The sequence below is a fragment of the Emydura macquarii genome, unplaced genomic scaffold, assembly GCF_026122565.2.
Source record: "Emydura macquarii macquarii isolate MOO-44397 ecotype Brisbane River unplaced genomic scaffold, CSIRO-AGI_Emac_v2 contig_1386, whole genome shotgun sequence".
NCBI classification, from domain to species: Eukaryota; Metazoa; Chordata; order Testudines; family Chelidae; genus Emydura; species Emydura macquarii.
In genome coordinates, this window is record NW_027131523.1 from 42193 (window position 1) to 58688 (window position 16496).

General features: G+C 59.9%; 1 protein-coding gene across 1 annotated transcript; it reads left to right on the plus strand.

Annotated features, from left to right (window-relative positions):
- Positions 1–9123: 9123 nt before the first annotated feature.
- KCNJ14 (potassium inwardly rectifying channel subfamily J member 14) lies at positions 9124–16127 on the plus strand. Its single transcript, XM_067552434.1, has 3 exons — positions 9124–9263; positions 12689–13437; positions 15554–16127. The coding sequence occupies exons 2-3, from the start codon at positions 12793–12795 to the stop codon at positions 16124–16126; spliced, it is 1218 nt and encodes a 405-aa protein (XP_067408535.1). The 5' UTR covers positions 9124–9263; positions 12689–12792; the 3' UTR covers position 16127.
- The last annotated feature ends 369 nt before the right edge of the window (positions 16128–16496 follow it).

A 16496-nucleotide genomic window follows, 5' to 3' on the forward strand; every position in this document is an offset into this window, starting at 1 on the left:
CTCTCCCTGCCCTTACTCTGGGGGTGCCGAGGGCTCAGCCTCCAGCCCCAGTGGTGTACCGAGGGGGGCGTGGATCTTCAGGGGGCTCTGGGCCGGCCCTTCATGACAGGCGGGGGGCACAGGGGGTTCTGAGGGGAGTCCCCCGTGCAAGAGGAGGTAAGCAGCATGCCCCCCAACACAGGTACAGACCCCCCCCCTTCCTCAGGGCAGCTGGGGGATGGCACCCTCCTGCCCTGTGGAGACTGGGGGGGGGTCGCAAATGTAGGTTTGGCTCCCAGGTGCTGGAGACCCACCATACGCCTCTGTCCAGCCCCCAGCCGCCCCCGGGCCAGATTGGCGGAGGAAAGTGATTCATTCCGCACCAGCTCATGCAAATCCTGCGGGCAATTTGACAGTGCGGCTCGGAGCTGAGCCCCGGGTGTGTCTGTGCAACGGAAACACACACGAGCGCCCTCCCTTCAGCTGGGCCTGGCGCAACTGGCCAGGGCCTGGCGGCGTCCGGTCCAACCCCACCCCCCTCCCGGGCACCCGGATGTCAGGGCGCGGGCAGGCTCTGCAGAGCCTCGTGCCAGGCGCTCACGCGCGTGCAACACGCACGTCTGCACAATCACCAGAGCTCTGTTGGGGGCTGGGTTAGCAGGGGCTGTGGGGCAAGAGTGTGGAGCACCGGCAGAGCTGGGGGGGGGACATGCCATGCAACCTACCCCCACGCCCTCCTCCCCCCAGAGTCTTTGCACACGTTCGCTTTTGTGCACAAGGTTTTTCACAGGCCTGGTGCACGCTCCCTCCCCACCCCTGTGACCTGCTCACAGCCAATGAGATGCCAGTTGAGTGTGGGGGGGGGAAATGTCATCAGGAGAGTTGCCCATTGGCTGCTCTTCCCTTGGGGAGGGGGTGCCCTGGCCTGCCTTGCTTAACCCTTTCCCTGCTGCACGATCCCCTGCGTTTCCGAGGCCCCTGTGTCTCCTGGCCTTGTTCCCCCTTGCAGTGGCCGCAGTCCAGGAGGAGACGCTCAGCTACCCATGCCAGGCCAGCGCCCCCTCGCACCGGATCGACCTCCCGCCGGACGCTGGGGAAGGAGAAAAGGAAATGCAATGGGAGCAGGGGGTGAGCTTTTCTGGGACATGGTGCTTATGAGACACGGCCCCTCTGGGGTGGGGCGCAGAGGCTGGTTATAAAAGGACCCCTCGCCTGGTGCTGAGATGCAGCTGCCTCTTGGGTGGGGCATGGGGGGGGCAGCAGCATCTAACACGTTACAGAAGAGTGTGTGTGTGTGTCTCTCTCTGTATCCCTGCTGACCCCTGCTGGATAGATCCAGAACTGCCAGCTGTGTGTCAGAGCCCTCCAGACCTCTCCCAGAGGAGAGCGATTCCCCCGTCGACTCGAGGGAGAGGTCGTGAATCGTGGCCCTCTGTCCCCGGGCACGTGGCTGCAACATGTGGAGGGAGGCAGGTCCCTGACCACTGACGGGGTTTCTCTCTGCCCCTCCAGAACAAGCCGATCGCCACCTACCCGCTCAGCGGCCGTCACCCCTCAGTGCTGGATGTGGGCGAGTGGGGAATCTCCTTGACCAGCTGCATGAATCTCACCCTGCATGTGTTTTACTCAACGGTGAGAGGGGATGTGGGGGGAGTAGATAGAAAATGGGGAATAGTAGATAGAAAGTGATGATTCGAGCAGCAGGGGCTGGGAGCTGGGACTCCTGGGTTCTCTCCCTGGCTCTGAGAAGGGAGTGGGATCTAGTGGTTAGAGCGGGGCTGAGTAGGACCTGGCACTCCTGGGTTCTATCCTGGCTTGGGGAGGGAAGTGGGGTCTAGAGCAGTGGTTCCCAACCCATGGCCCGGGGGCCAAAAGTGGCCTGCGGGGTCTTTGAAAGTGGCCCCCCGCTCCCCTCCCGCTGGCTGCAGAAGGATGGGATGGGAGATCAGCACGGCAAAGCACTCTGCCTGGGGCCCTGCTGGAGCCAGAGGGAGGCGAGCACTGATTTCCCCGTCCCCCTGGATGCAGAAGGGAGCCACTGCCTAGGAGCGCGCGGGGATACAGGACGTGTGCGGCTTCCCTGCAGGAGATCAACAAGGAGGCAGCCTCCTCGCAGAACTCCTTCCGTCTAGCCGCAGTTTAGGGGAAGGGGCGGCTGAGCAGCCAGGACCTACCATGCTTGAGGAGGGGCAGGATGCTAAAAATCAGCGCCTTCCGGTTTGGCCTGCATTTAGCAGGCCACCCATCGTGACTTAGCTGCCAGGCCCCGTGCGCCGTGCCAGTCACTCACTCACACTAGTGCTTCGTCAGTGCGTGCGTGACGTCCTGGGAGTCATTTGCAGGTGTGACATAGTGACCGTAAAAGTGAGCCCAGCGGCATCGCGCTGTTTGCGGTCACCGTGCAGCGATTTGTCGCCCGCCATGGCGGATACGTCGGTACGTGCTGTGCGAGTTGATAGACCCGGTGGCCCTTCGGGGCTGTAAAAATGATATTTGTGGCCCTCGAGCCGAAAAGGTTGGGGACCCCTGTCCTAGTGGTTAGAGCAGGGGAGGTTTCCCCTGATGATATTCTTGTTTTCCAGGGTAAAGAGAGAAGGATTCACTACACAGGTGAGCCTCGTTTGGTTTAGCTCTTTGGATGGGTCCCAGGGGGTCCTGCTTGCTCCACCCCCCTGTTGAGCCCCCCTCCCCGCAGCCCAGCACCCCCGAGCGGCGCCCTGGGACACTGGGGTCAGCCCTGCCTGCCAGGGGAGAGCGACCCCGGCAGAATGACCAAGGAAGTGACGCTGTCCCAATGGGACCTCTCCGATGCATTTGCTTTGTAGCTATAGCCAGTCCTGGGGACGTCCGGGCCAGAAGCAAAGGGGACGGGCAGCGCTCCGACCCCAACTGTGCCTGGGGAACCCATGCCGGCAACTCAGGTAGGCGGCTCAGTTCAGCAGCTGACACAGATTGGCGCCCAGAGCCAGGGGGGGCTAATGGCTAGTGGGGGAGGGGGGCTGTGAGCCAGGACTCTTGGGTTCTCTCCCCAGCTCCAGGAGGGGAGTGGTGTCTAGTGGTCAGAGCAGCGGGGGGCGAGGAACCAGGACTCCTGGGTTCTCTCCGTGGCTCTGGGGGTGGTGTAGGGGTCACAGCAGTAAAGTTTTTCTCCCACGATGTCTTTTTGTTGCAGGTGGATTCGGAGCCGGCTTCCTTGTTTCTCTGCTCACAAGTTATCTCCTCTTCTAGGTGAGTCTGCAGCTCCCTCGGTGCCCCTCAGTCCCCACCCGCAGCCCCTTGCTAGCCCAGCCCAACCCGCCCCCTGCTTTGCTGGTGGCCTGAGTGAGGGTGCAGAGCCTGATGGGCGGATTGACCCCCAGGGCTGTGGGGAAGCAGCCCAAGATGCTGCAGGGTTGCTGGGTCGATGGCCTGTCTGGATGGGTGGGGGGGGGGGACGTTCTCATGTTTTAGGCGTGTTCCAAGCATGTTGGCATGTCTCTGGCATGTTCTGACCCCCCCCCCCCTTTCCTCTCTCCCTCCCCCAGCTCTGGGCCTGGCCCAGTGGAGGTGCCGGGACGTGGAGCATCGGTCCCCCTGGTATGATGCCTGCACGCCGTTGTCCCTGCTGCATGGGGCCCTCCCGTGGTGGCAGGGGGTACTGCAGGCTGCGGGTGGTGCAGAAGCCTGTAAACTCTCTGGGGCTCAGTCTCATTCACCTGCTTCCTCCCCGCCACGCAGCATGGAGGCGGTAGATGGAGGTCTAGGAGCGCCCCCTGCCCCTGCGCACAACCCAGGCATCTGGGTGGCCTTTTCCCTGCTGAGTTATAACTGCCTAGGTCGGTGGGCGGCCGGGCCCAGTGCCAGCAATTTGCTTTTCCCGGCGACATGGAATTAACCTGCGGAACTCCCTGCTGCTGGATGGCCTTGAGGTAAAGAGCTGGGAATTTGAAGGGAGGATCAGACACACGTAAGTTTAATTAATAGGGGAGCAGAGCAGTCCTGTGGATAGGACATGGGGCTGGGAGCCAGGACTCCTGGGTCCCCTCTGGAGCTCTGCCACGCAACCTGCTGTGTGAGTTTCTGGCCTGCTCTGAGTCCCCTGTAGTAGGAATTTTAATATTATTTTATAACCCTTTTAATGCATATATTAAAAGATTTTAAACCCCTAGTGTGCTGGGGGGACTAAACGGGGGCTGCATGTCCCTCCCCCCATACACACACTTTAAATGAACATATCCCAGAATGTACCAGCAGCAGGAGCTGAGCCCCCAAACTTCCCCACTCATTGCGTCTGGAGTTACCCACACTAGCCACTAGGGGGTGACCTCCCCACACATACACACTGTGCTAGGGGCTGGCACCATTGCCCTGTGGTGCACTGGAGTGCCATGGAGGAGAACCAACTGTGGGGCGTGGATGCCCCCTGCTGGACACCCTTGGCGCTGCCTGTCATTGGCCCCGCACTGCCGGGAGCGGGTGGGGATTCTCCAGGAGGTTATCTGAGTTTGGAGGGGTTGTGGGTTCTAGTCTCATGGAAGGTCAGGACAGAAGATGGGTATAAACAGCCCCCATGTCCCACCCCAGAAGCAGAGATGTCCCGGTGCCTGACAAGGGGGTCCCGCATAAGCAGCCCCCAAAGGCAGCTGTGTCTCAGCCGCAAGCACTGTGGAGCCTGGGTTAATGAATGAATTAATAATGAATAATAATTATAACTAATGATAGGGTTGCACTGTGATCTTGGATCCAGGCGTGACCCTGATACTCCGGTATTTTGGGGGTGGTGTCAAGCCATCCCCAGGGTGAATTGTGGTTCAGGAACTGGAATGGGGCTGCTCTGCCCTTCCTGGCTCTGCCACAGATTTCCCGTATGACCTTGGGGGAATTCGCTTAATCCCTCTGTGCCTCGGTTTCCCCATCTGTACAATGGGGAGAATCAGCTGTGAGCTCCTCAGGCAGGGACTGTCTCTCATGGGGGGGGGGGGGTCTGTGCATGCCTGACATGATAGGGGGTGCTGATCTCAGGTGTGGGGGGGGTCTTTGTAGCACCCAGCATGAGGGGGTCCCTAGCTCTGGCTGGGGTGTGTGCAGCACCCAGTGGAACAGGGCCCCCCAAGCCCAGTTATAATCATAGAATCATAGAATCATAGAATATTAGAGTTGGAAGGGACCTCAGGAGGTCATCTAGTCCAACCCCCTGCTCAAAGCAGGACTAACCTCAGCTATATCATCCCAGCCAGGGCTTTGTCAAGCCTCAGCTTAAAAACCTCTAATGATGGAGATTCCACCACCTCCCTAGGTAACCCATTCCAGTGCTTCTCCTAGTGAAAAAGTTTTTCCTAATGTCCAACCTAGACCTCCCACCCTGCAACTTGAGACCGTTGCTCCTTGTTCTGTCATCTGCCACCACTGAGAACAGCCTAGCCCCATCCTCCCTGGAACCCCCTTTCAGGTAGTTAAAGGCCGCTATCAAATCCCCCCTCAATCTTCTCTTTTGCAGACTAAACAAGCCCAGTTCCCTCAGCCTCTCCTCATAAGTCCTGTGCTCCAGCCCCCTCATCATTTTGGTTGCCCTCCGCTGCACTCTCTCCAACTTCTCCACATCCTTTTTGTAGTGGGGGGCCCAAAACTGGACACAATATTCTAAATGCGGCCTCACCAATGCTGAATAGAGGGGAATGATCACTTCCCGCGACCTGCTGGCAATGCCCCTCCTAATGCAGCCCAATATGCCATTAGCCTTCTTGACACCCAGGGCACACTGCTGACTCAGATCCAGCTTTTTATCCACCGTTACCCCCAGGTCCCTTTCTGCAGAGCTGCTGCCCAGTTCGTCGGTCCCCAGTCTGTAGCTGTGCATGGGATTCTTCCGTCCTAAGTGCAGGACTCTGCACTTGTCCTTGTTGAACCTCATTAGATTTCTTTGGCCCAATCCTCCAGTTTGTTTAGGTCACTCTGTATCCTATCCCTACCCTCCAGGGTATCTACCACTCCCCCCAGCTTAGTGTCGTCCGCAAACTTGCTGAGGGTGCAATCTACCCCATCCTCCAGATCATTAATGAAGATGTTGAACAAAACCGGCCCCAGGACTGACCCCTGGGGCACTCCGCTTGTGACCGGCTGCCAGCTAGACATGGAGCCATTGATCACTACTCGTTGAGCCCTATGCTCTAGCCAGTTCTCTATCCATTTTATAGTCCATTCATCCAACCCGTACTTCTTTAACTTGCTGATAAGAATACTGTGTGAGACATTATCAAAAGCTTTGCTAAAGTCAAGGTATATCACATCCACCGCCTTCCCTACATCCACAGAGCCAGTCACCTCATCATAGAAAGCAATCAGGTTGGTCAGGCATGACTTTCCCTTGGTGAATCCGTGTTGACTGTTCCTGATCACCTTCCTCTCCTCCAAGTGCCTTTAAATGGATTCCTTAAGGACCTGCTCCATGATTTTTCCAGGGATTGAGGTGAGGCTGACCGGTCTGTAGTTCCCCGGATCCTCTTTCCTCCCTTTTTTGAAGATGGGCACTAGATTTGCTTTTTTCCAGTCCTCAGGGACCTCCCCCTGTTGCCACGAGCTTTCAAAGATAATAGCCAACGGCTCTGAAATCACCTCAGCCAACTCCCTCAGCACCCTCGGGTGCCTTGCATCCGGCCCCATGGACTTGTGAATGTCCAATCCTTCTAAATAGTCTTGGACCCGTTCCTTCAGCACTGTGGGATGTTCGCCTCCTTCCCATTCTGTGGCACCCAGTGCAGCAGTCTGAGAGCTGATCTTGTCTGTGAAGACAGAGGCAAAAAAGACATTGAGTACCTCAGCTTTCTCCACATCCTCCGTCACTAGGTCACCATCACTTATAGTTGGCTTGTAGCTCCAAAGGGTAGAATTCAGGATGTGTTCGGGGGCTGTATAAATAAGCTCCGTGGCTATGGAGCGCCCGCCACAAGGGGACCCTGCTCCGTGGCTGGGGTCTCCTGGGCGCTGTGGCAACAGGGGTGATAAATGATACAAGTAATAAATGGCTCCTCCTCGCCGGAATCCTCCTAAGCTCTGGAGCCTCTGCAATATCAAGTGGCGTTGAGTTCCGCAGGCCAGCCACATGCCATGGCATAACTGCTCAGCTTGAAAGGGGCCGCCTTTTGAGTTCCTGGAATGCCACCCATTGCCCGCTGTGGTATTATTAAAGGGGGGGGAGGGTACATAACAATTCACCTTGGCACCTCTGACACCCCCACAACTGCCCAGCGATGCAGTTAACCCTTTTTCAGCCAGTGCTTCTCAAGCATTATCCTCATCTGCATGTCCATTTGTTAGTCTGTAAAATGCCACAGGACTCTCGTTGTTTTTGCTGTGTCCAGACTAACACCGGCTACCCCGCTGGAACGCTTCTGCATGTGATTAGACCCCTGCATACTACCGTGCCGGGGCAATGCCAATCTGTTGTGCTCATAATAAAATGCTTGGATGCTTGAAACTGAACCCTGGCTCCAGAGTCACTGGATTGCATTGAAACATTATTTTGGCAGGGGTTCCTGTGGGCTCAGGGCTGCACACTCTGGTTTGTTATTGTAGGGTCTCTCAGAGCACAGGAGTTGCTCACAGACTGATTTGTTGTCATAGGGTCCTCTCACATTCTCTGGGCTTGCTCATAGAGTGGCTTGTTATTGTAGGGTTTTTCAGAAGCCTGGTTTTCCACACAGAATGGTTTCTTTTGGGGGGGGAAGACTTGAGCTCTTGGGTTGTGTAAACAATGGTTTGTTATTGTAGGGACTCCGGCAGGCTTCTTTGTTATTGCAGGTTCTCTTAGGAGCAAAGGATTGCACAGACTGTTTTTGTTATTGTAGGGTCTCCTGTGCAATCTTCTAGCAGCCCATAAAGATCCACTCCCTGGGAAGTTGCATGGGCTGCGGGGGCTGTAGGGCCAGGGGGGCTATATGGACATGGGGCAGGGGGTGCACCCATCACCCCCCCTTTTCAGACTAAAAGCAAAACTCCCATGATCCCCCACTCTGCAAGGGGGGAATTGGGGTGCAGGGAGGAGAAGGGTGGGGGGGGGAGAACTGCCCATCTGGGCAGCTGCCCACACCTGTCTGCCCACAGGGGGGAGACAACAGCCTGCAGATGGCAGGGTTCTGGGCACAACCCCAGGGCAGAGATCTTGGGCCCTGCATAGCTCGATCCTTGGTCCCACCAGGCCCCCATCATGCAGGGAGCAGCGCACAAGCGGGAACAGGTTTGGGCAGCCCCGGGCGCCCTGCAGAGACGCAGAGCTGGCTCCGACTGGAGTCAGCGCGAGGGGCAGAAGAAGAGAGAAAGAAAGACAGGAGCCTTTACTGCCATCTGTATTCCCCCTCCCGGGCTCCACCCCAGAGAAGGCTGCATAACCAGACCCTGCGCTCCACCCCAGATGGGCTTCATCCTAGCACCGGGCGAGGGGTCCACGTATAACCAGCCCCCAGCCCTGCCCCACCCCAAAGGGGCCACATCTCAGCACTGGGCGAGGCGCCTGGCTCTGGTAGCGGCGGGGACGTGAGCTGCGGTTAATCGATCCGTGGGGTGAGGGGTGCCCGGGACCATTAGTGGACGTAGGAGGCAGCCCATCCCCTGGGAGCATTTTCCATGTATCGATTCCCCTTTCGCTCTCAGCCGGGCAGGCAGAACAGCAGCTGGAACAGAGAGAGCATGGGAATGGGGGAGGAGAAAGGATGTATGGCAGAGAAATGGGAAAGAAAGAAAGAGAGAGAAAAATTCCTCCTTTTTCCTCCTACCTTTATCACTTCTTTCTATCATCCCTCGTTCTTTTTTCTTTCTTTTCCTATCCCCACTTATTTTTTCTCTCACCCCTTTTTCTTTCTTTCTTGCTTTCTTTCTTTCTTTCTTTCCCCTCTACTGTCCCTCGGATACATTCACCGGCTCCATTGACCCTAAAACCAGATTCCAGCCGGAGACGGGCGGCTGGCACAGCCAATCCCTTTCAAACTGCGGATGGGACCTGTCATCATTTACCTCCCCCCCCCCCAGCCGCCCCCGCAGGCACCCCTCCACCCCCCCAGCTTAGAGAGCTCATCCCAGGGCCGGGCCGGGGGCCAAGTGTCTGCATCTCCCACGTGTGTGGGGAGGGTCGGGGGGGGGACACGAGTGAGTGTCACACAGTGAGAGAGAGAGAAAAAAAACCCAGCCAGACCATCCGACTGCCACAAGAAGACGAGAGCGGAAAAGTCTCTGGAAAGAGCGAGAGAAAAGCGAGTTGAAGGGGAAAGGGCTCAGCACCGGCGGAGGATGAAGGAAAGTCTGATCTCAGACAGGTAAGGGGACGCGGCGGGGACCCGGGGCAGGGGTGCTGGGGTCTGGGTCCACTCCGTCGGACGTCCTGCCCCCCAGGTCCCCTGCCGGGTCTGTCGCCCCAGTGGGTATAAATGGCCAAGAGAGATGACAGAGGGATGTGGGGGGGATGGACGGACGGATGGACGGACGGAGGTGTGTGTGGGGATGGACAGACAAATGGACGAGGCAGGGGGATGGACGGACGGATGGCAGAGTGGAGACGAAGGCAGAAGGCAGAGGAGTGCGGAGGGGTGGGGGGCTGGCTGGGGGTATATGGGGCTGGCTGGCTGAGGCAGGGGGGCTGGCTGCTTAGGCTGTGGGTGGATGGATACGGGGATACACGTGGACCCCCAGCCCTCCGCAGGGCGCATCCAGTTCAGAGGCTGAGGGGCAGGCCGGGGGCAGGGCACAGGGAGATGAGGAGCTGGGGGGGCTGAAGGGAAATCTGCACCATCCTCACTTCTGTCTGCCCCCCCCCCACCCCCGCCATGGGATTTGGGGGGAGGTAACAGAGGCGCTCCCCAGGTCACCCCTGCGCCCCACCCCAGAGGGGCTGCGTCTCCGCACCAGGCGAGGGGCCCCCGTGCCTCACCCCAGAAGGGCCGTGAGGGGCCCCGTATACCCCGAATCTCCCGGCTGGGGAGCTGTCTGGGAAACTCCCCAGATTTCAAAGTCGTCCCAACGTTTCCTCTGGGGGGTTTCGAAAGGGGCCAGCCAGGCTGGGGTCTCTCCGATGGAAGCGGGGGGAGGGAAAGGGGGGCCAGGCCATCCGCCCCAATGGCGGTGACACTCAGGTTTGGCCTTGGAAAAGTTTTGGGGGATGTGGGGTTTTCTCCACCTGTCTGTCCCGGAGTGAAACCCCAACAGAAGAGAGGGGGTGAGATGGGCTGGGGGGAGCCAGGAGATAGTGGGGGGCTAGGAGCCAAGGGGGGGCCAGTGAAGGATGAAGGTGGAGCGGAATAGGGATCCATTAGGCAGGCCAGGGAATTGGGGGGGGGGGGAATGGGATGGATCCCCTTGGCGGGGGAAGGGGACAGGAAGCCAAAGGGGTCCCAGCTGAGGGGAGGGGGAATCCAGTCACCATGCTGAGGGGACAGTGGAGGGAGTTATGACCCCCAATTTAGGGGTTCCCCAAAAGGCTGCTCACCCCAACCCCAAGATGGGGCAGAGGCCTGGGGCCTCCCTCCCTATCTCCCCACCCCCGTGATCCAGCGGGACCCCCTCCCCGCGCGCTGGATCCGGCGGGGACCGGCCTGGTTTAGCTCAACGTCCTCTGGCCGGCAGCTGAAGGGCAGAGGGTGGAGGCCACCTCCTGGCACTGATCCCCCCCCCATGTGCATGGCATTGAGGGAACGGACAGATAAACAGACAGAGGGACAGATGGACACCCCCTTCTCCCCGGAGGGTGGGGGAACAGACAGGCGCCTCCTCCCTGGAGCGACAGATCGTCTTGTGTGGGCGTGGGGCAGCCCCCCATGTCCCAACCCACCCAGCCAGGGGGAGCGATGGGCGCCTCGCTGGGGGCCAAGGCTGGCGAGGGGGGCTGGGCCACCCCCCCCCCAGATCAGGGAGCAAAATTTGGCAAGGATCCCAGGTTAGGTGGGACCCTGGGTCTGATCCAGAGGGGCAGGATAGCAGGGTAGATTGGCCTGTGGGGCTGGTGTTCTCCAGCCCTCCTCCAATTGCAGGTAGCCCCTCTTTCCCTGCACCAGGGTCCCCCCCTCCCCTCTCCGGGCCCAGTCGCGCCAGCCTCAGTCTCCCCTCTAGCTCGCCCCTCAGATCTGGGCTGGCTGGGGCAGGTTCCCTGCCCTGGGTCACTCTGGATGGCAGATCCCCCCCCTCCCTCTCCGCCCAGCCCAGCCCAACTGGGCAACTCCCACACACCCCTGCTCCGTCCATCTTCACCCTCCTCCCCACCGATGAGGGGCTTGGCCCCGGCCTGGGAGCCCAGGGGTGGGGGGGATATGCCGGTGGCTGGGATCTGATGGGCCCAGGGAGGAAGTTTAGCTAGACTATTCCCAGCCTCTGGCAAACAGCCATCCTTGCCCAGCCTGGCTAATAGCCGCTGAGGGACCCATCCCCCAGGAACGTGTCTAGGTCTTGTTTGAACCCCGTGCTAGCCTTGGCCTTCACGACATCCTCTGGCAAGGAGTTCCGCAGGTTGACTGCGCGCTGTGTGAGGCAATACTTCCTTTTGTTTGTTTTCGACCTGCTGCCTATTTCATTTCACTGGGGAACTCCCCAGTTCTTGTGTTACGAGGAGTAAATAGCACTTCCTCGTTTGCTTTCTCCACCCCGGTCATGATTTTATAGACCTCCATCATGTCCCCACCCTTAATCGTCTTGTCTCCAAGCGGAAAAGTCCCAGTTAAACTCCCCTCATATGGAAGTTTTTGTGTTGCCCTGCCCTGTACCTTTTCCAATTCCAGTATATCTTTTTTGGGCTGGGGTGACCAGATCCACACACGGTTTTCAAGATGTGGCCGTACCAGGGATTTATACAGAGGCAATACGATATTTTCTGTCTTATTCGCTAACCCTGGCCTGATGATTCCCAACACAGGGTTAGTTTTTTTGACTGCCACTGCGCATTGAGTGGCTGTCACTGACAACCGAAACCTCGTCATTTGTAGCACGGGACAACATAAGCTGCTGAAGGGCATGGCGGGGGGGGGGAGCAGGGTGGCAGCTGGGGGGAGGTGAGCTGACGGCTGAGAGCATTCCCAGGCCCCGGCACGGTGGAGGGGATGCTCTCAACACACGTCCGCCCCCTCCCAAGACCTCTCCCCTGCCAAATTCTCATTGCAGAGTCATAGCCTGGGTCTGAACCCCGGCTCTGGGAGGGGAGTGGGGTCCAGTGGTTAGAGCAGGGGGAGCCAGGATTCCTGGGTTCTATCCCTGGCTCTGAGAGGGGAGTGCGGATCTAGTGGATCTAGCGGATCTAGTGGGAACCAGGATTCCTGGGTTCCATTTCTGGCTCCCTTGCTTTATGGCACTGGGCAAATCCTTGCCTCAGTTTCCCCTTGGGGGGGAACAGACACCCTAGGAAACCAGATCTGAGTGTGGGGTCCTTGGGTAGGTGTTTCCCAAAACCCCTCCCTTTCCCGGGACCCCTTTCCCCCCACAACTGCCAGAATCCCATGAAACTATTCCGTGAACCCACAATCTCCTGTTTAACTTCCCCCATCTTACGCCTTCCTCCTCTCCTCTGTCTGGTGATCCCCTCTTAGTCTTAGACCAGGGAGGGGGCGGGATACCGGGTATGGGCCTGTGGGTCTGATCAGGGGGTGAGGGGGCACCATGCCACGCTCCTGCCTGTGGCGCCTGCCATCCCACCGTGGCACTGCGGCCCCCCCCATCTCCTCAACACTGCCCCCCTCCTTTTCTCTCTCTCCCCACCCTCCAGGACGGAGCGGGCCCCACGGCTGTCCCCCGACGCCGTCAGCCGCTGAGCCCCCCCGCGCCCGCCCCGCGCCCGCCGAAGCTCCGGAGACGGGGCCGGCCCGGGCCATGGGACCGGAGCCGCTGCGGGCCGAGAAGGAGGAAGACGAGGAGGAGGAAGGGGCGGAAGCGGCCCCCCGCCGCAGCCGCTTCGTGAAGAAGGACGGGCACTGCAACGTGGAATTCGTCAACCTGGGCGAGAAGAGCCAGCGCTACCTGGGCGACCTCTTCACCACCTGCGTGGACGCCCGCTGGCGCTGGCTGGCCCTGCTCTTCTCCCTGGCCTTCGTCTTCTCCTGGCTCCTCTTCGGCCTGGCCTTCTGGCTGGTGGCGGCCCTGCACGGCGACCTGGGGCCCGCCCCGGCCCCCCGCCCGCCCTGCTTCACCCAGGTCACCGGCCTGCTGGGCGCCTTCCTCCTCTCGCTGGAGACCCAGACCTCCATCGGCTACGGCTCGCGCAGCGTGACCGAGGAGTGCCCGGCCGCCGTGCTGGCCGTGGTCCTGCAGTGCGTGGCCGGCTGCCTGCTGGACGCCTTCCTCCTGGGCGCCGTCATGGCCAAGATGGCCAAGCCCAAGAAGCGCAACCAGACGCTGCTCTTCAGCCGCTGTGCCGTGGTGGCCCTGCGGGACGGCAAGCTCTGCCTCATGTGGCGGGTGGCCAACCTGCGCCAGAGCCACCTGGTGGAAGCCCACGTCCGTGCCCAGCTGCTGCAGGTGGGTGCCCGGGAGGGGAGCCGCGGGCTGAGGGAGGCTGGTAGGAACCAGGCTTCCTGGGTGAGCCACCTGATGGGGCCATGGAAGCCCCGCCCCCATGCCATGGGCCCCGCCCCCCATGCCATGGCCCCGCCTCCAAGCCTCGGGCCCCTCCCCGTGCCATGGCCCCGCCCACAAGCGGTGACTTTCCCCCCTGAAATGTGACCCCCATCCCCACAGTGACCTCCCACGGCCCCCACCCGGCCACAGCTCCGCCCCTCCCCATAGTGACCCCACCCCACGCCATGACTCTCCCCCATCCCCACACAGCGACCACCCCACTCACAACAGCCCCGTTCCAAAGTGTGTCTCTGTCCACCCCCCATGCTGGGGCCCAGCTCCCTCTTGAGGCCCTGCCCCTCTGTTACGGCCCCGCCCAAAGCTGCTGCCCTGCTCCCACACAGTGCCTCCCTGCCCCAGAGCGGCCCCACCCCTTCACTGTGGGCTCAGCCTCACACGTGGGGGACACGGGTCCAGCAACCAGTGGGGAGAGGACACGAGGGGTGGGGGAGGTCTAGTGGTTAGAGCAGGGGGGCTGGGAGCCAGGACTCCTGGGTTCTATCGTTCGGGGAAAACTGCAAGGAATCGGGCAGACAATCCCCCACACTGGTGGTTTAGTCTGTCCTTAAATTCACCGAGGTAGTGAGGCAAAATACAGTCTCCTTTATTCAATCCAGCCTTTGGCTCTCATCCAGACAGCCCAGTGCCGCAGGGGATTACCGGCAACCTTGTTCGCCGTGCTTAAAGTTCTACCAATCCCAAAAGGCTGGACACGTTGCCCCCCCCAAGTCACTGCGTATTTCAAATCTCACCCCGCTCCACGCCCCCAGCCAGTCCTAAACCTAAGAGTTATTAACTAAACGAAGGGAGAGAGCTGGTGGTGAGAAGAGGGAGATACACACAGCTCTGAGTAAAGTTCAGTTTCCTAGCGGAGAGGGTGAGGCTTCTGTGGCCTGACAAAGCCCTGCCTGGGATGATTTAGTCGGGGTTGGTTCTGCGTTGAGCGGGGGTTGGACTAGATACCTCCTGGGGTCCCTTCCAACCTTCATCTTCTATGGTTCGCAAAAGTCCTTCTGGAATCAGTTTGAAAGGTCATAGTCCAACGGGCTGTCCGGGGTGGTGTTTATTCAGATTCTCCCATGAGACGTCCAGGGTGAATCTGGAGTAACCTGGAGACCTTGGACTTGGGGGTTTACACTTTCCCTGACAAAGCTGAAGTGATCTGAGATCAAAAAGGATCAGACCTGAGGCTTCTCTTGTAGTTGAAGCCAGCCAGCGTCACCGCAGGGCCCTGCTTGGATGAAGACTAGGTTGATGCTTGGAAGCTCATTTCTGTTCCCAGGCATACGCAGGTAACTCGTGGGCTTCGTTAGCATAAGGCAATTAGCCACCCAAGCAGTGCCTCGGCCATTGCCTGTGGCATTTACAAAGAGAAATGGGGACACTAACGTTATTACACCCCAAGGCCCGTCTAATGAGCCCCTTGGATCCCCCCATCAATAGACGATGGTGACGAAAAACAGTGAGACCAGGACAGAATTGTAGCACCTGCCGGCTAATTAGATCACATCGTTCAGCTTCTAACATGATGCAGGTAAACACAGACCAGAGATGCTGAGCAGCAATCGATACTTTGAGTCTCTAACCAGACAGGCTATTAAAGCGTCTAGGCTGTTTAACGTGGCTTTGATAAATATCAACAAGGCATGGCCCTGTCTGTCATCTCAGTGCCTCCCCTTAAGTTGTTATGGGTCATGCACCAGTTGCCCACTCTGTCAGGGTCACAGGGGTCTAGTGGTTAGAGCAGAGGGAGCTGGGACTCCTGGGTTCTCTCCCCAGCTCTGGGAGGGGAGCTGGGACTCCTGGGTTCTCTCCCCAGCTCTGGGAGGGGAGTGGGGACTAGTGGTTACAGCAGAGGAAACGGGGAGCCGGGACTCCTGGATTCTCTCTCCAGCTCTGGGAGGGGCGTGGGGTCAGGGGGCCGAAGTGGGGTGGGTGACACAGATCCATCGGCTGAGGAGGGTTGGCGGGGGTTGCCCTGCTTCCACCCCGTCACTAATCCCCTCTCCCCCGCCAGCCCCGCATGACCCCCGAGGGCGAGTTCCTGCCCTTGGACCAGCGGGACGTGGACGTCGGCTTCGACAGCGGCACCGACCGCCTCTTCCTGGTCTCGCCCCTCACTGTGGTGCATGAGATCGACGCGGAGAGCCCCTTCTACGGGCTGGGGCCGGCTCAGCTGGCCCGGGCCGACTTCGAACTGGTGGCCATCCTGGAAGGCATGGTGGAGGCCACGGCCATGACCACGCAGTGTCGCACCTCTTACCTGCCGGGCGAGCTGCGCTGGGGGCACCGCTTTGCGCCCGTCCTGGCCCGCCGCCGCGGCCGCTACCGGGTCGACTTCCGCCACTTCCACCGCACCTACCCGGTGCCCGACACGCCCCGCTGCAGCGCCCGCGAGCTGGGCCAACGGCCCGGCCCCGGCCCCGGCCCCAGCCCTGCCTGCACCCCGGCCTGCGCCGCCCGCGCCTCCTTCTGCTACGAGAACGAGCTGGCTCTCCGTGAGGAGGAGGAGGAGGAAGGGGAGGAAGGCAGCAGCCGGCGAGACGGGGAGGAAGGGGCCACAGGTGGCCATGGGGCCATGGAGACATGAGGGTCCCATGGGGAAAGGGGCGGCAGAGGGTTTGGAGGGCACCTGTCCTGGGGGGACTAGATGGGGAGAGGATGGGGGGCAGTTCCTGGGGGGGGATAGAGTTTGGGGATGGGGCAGTTCCTGGGTGCTGGAAGGGGTGGGGGGACAGCTGGGGGTCAGTTCTTGGGGGAGATGTTGGAGGGTCCATTCCTGGGGGCCTGGGGGACCGTTCCCAGGGAGCTGGTTGCTGGATGGGTCAGTTCCTGGGGGGCTGGTGATGGGAGGGCCCATTCCTAGGGTGCTGGGGTGGCAGTTACTGGGGAGGTTGGGTGTTGGGGGGGGGGCACAGGAACCCACCCAGCTGATGGGCTCAGGCCCCAGCCATGAAACA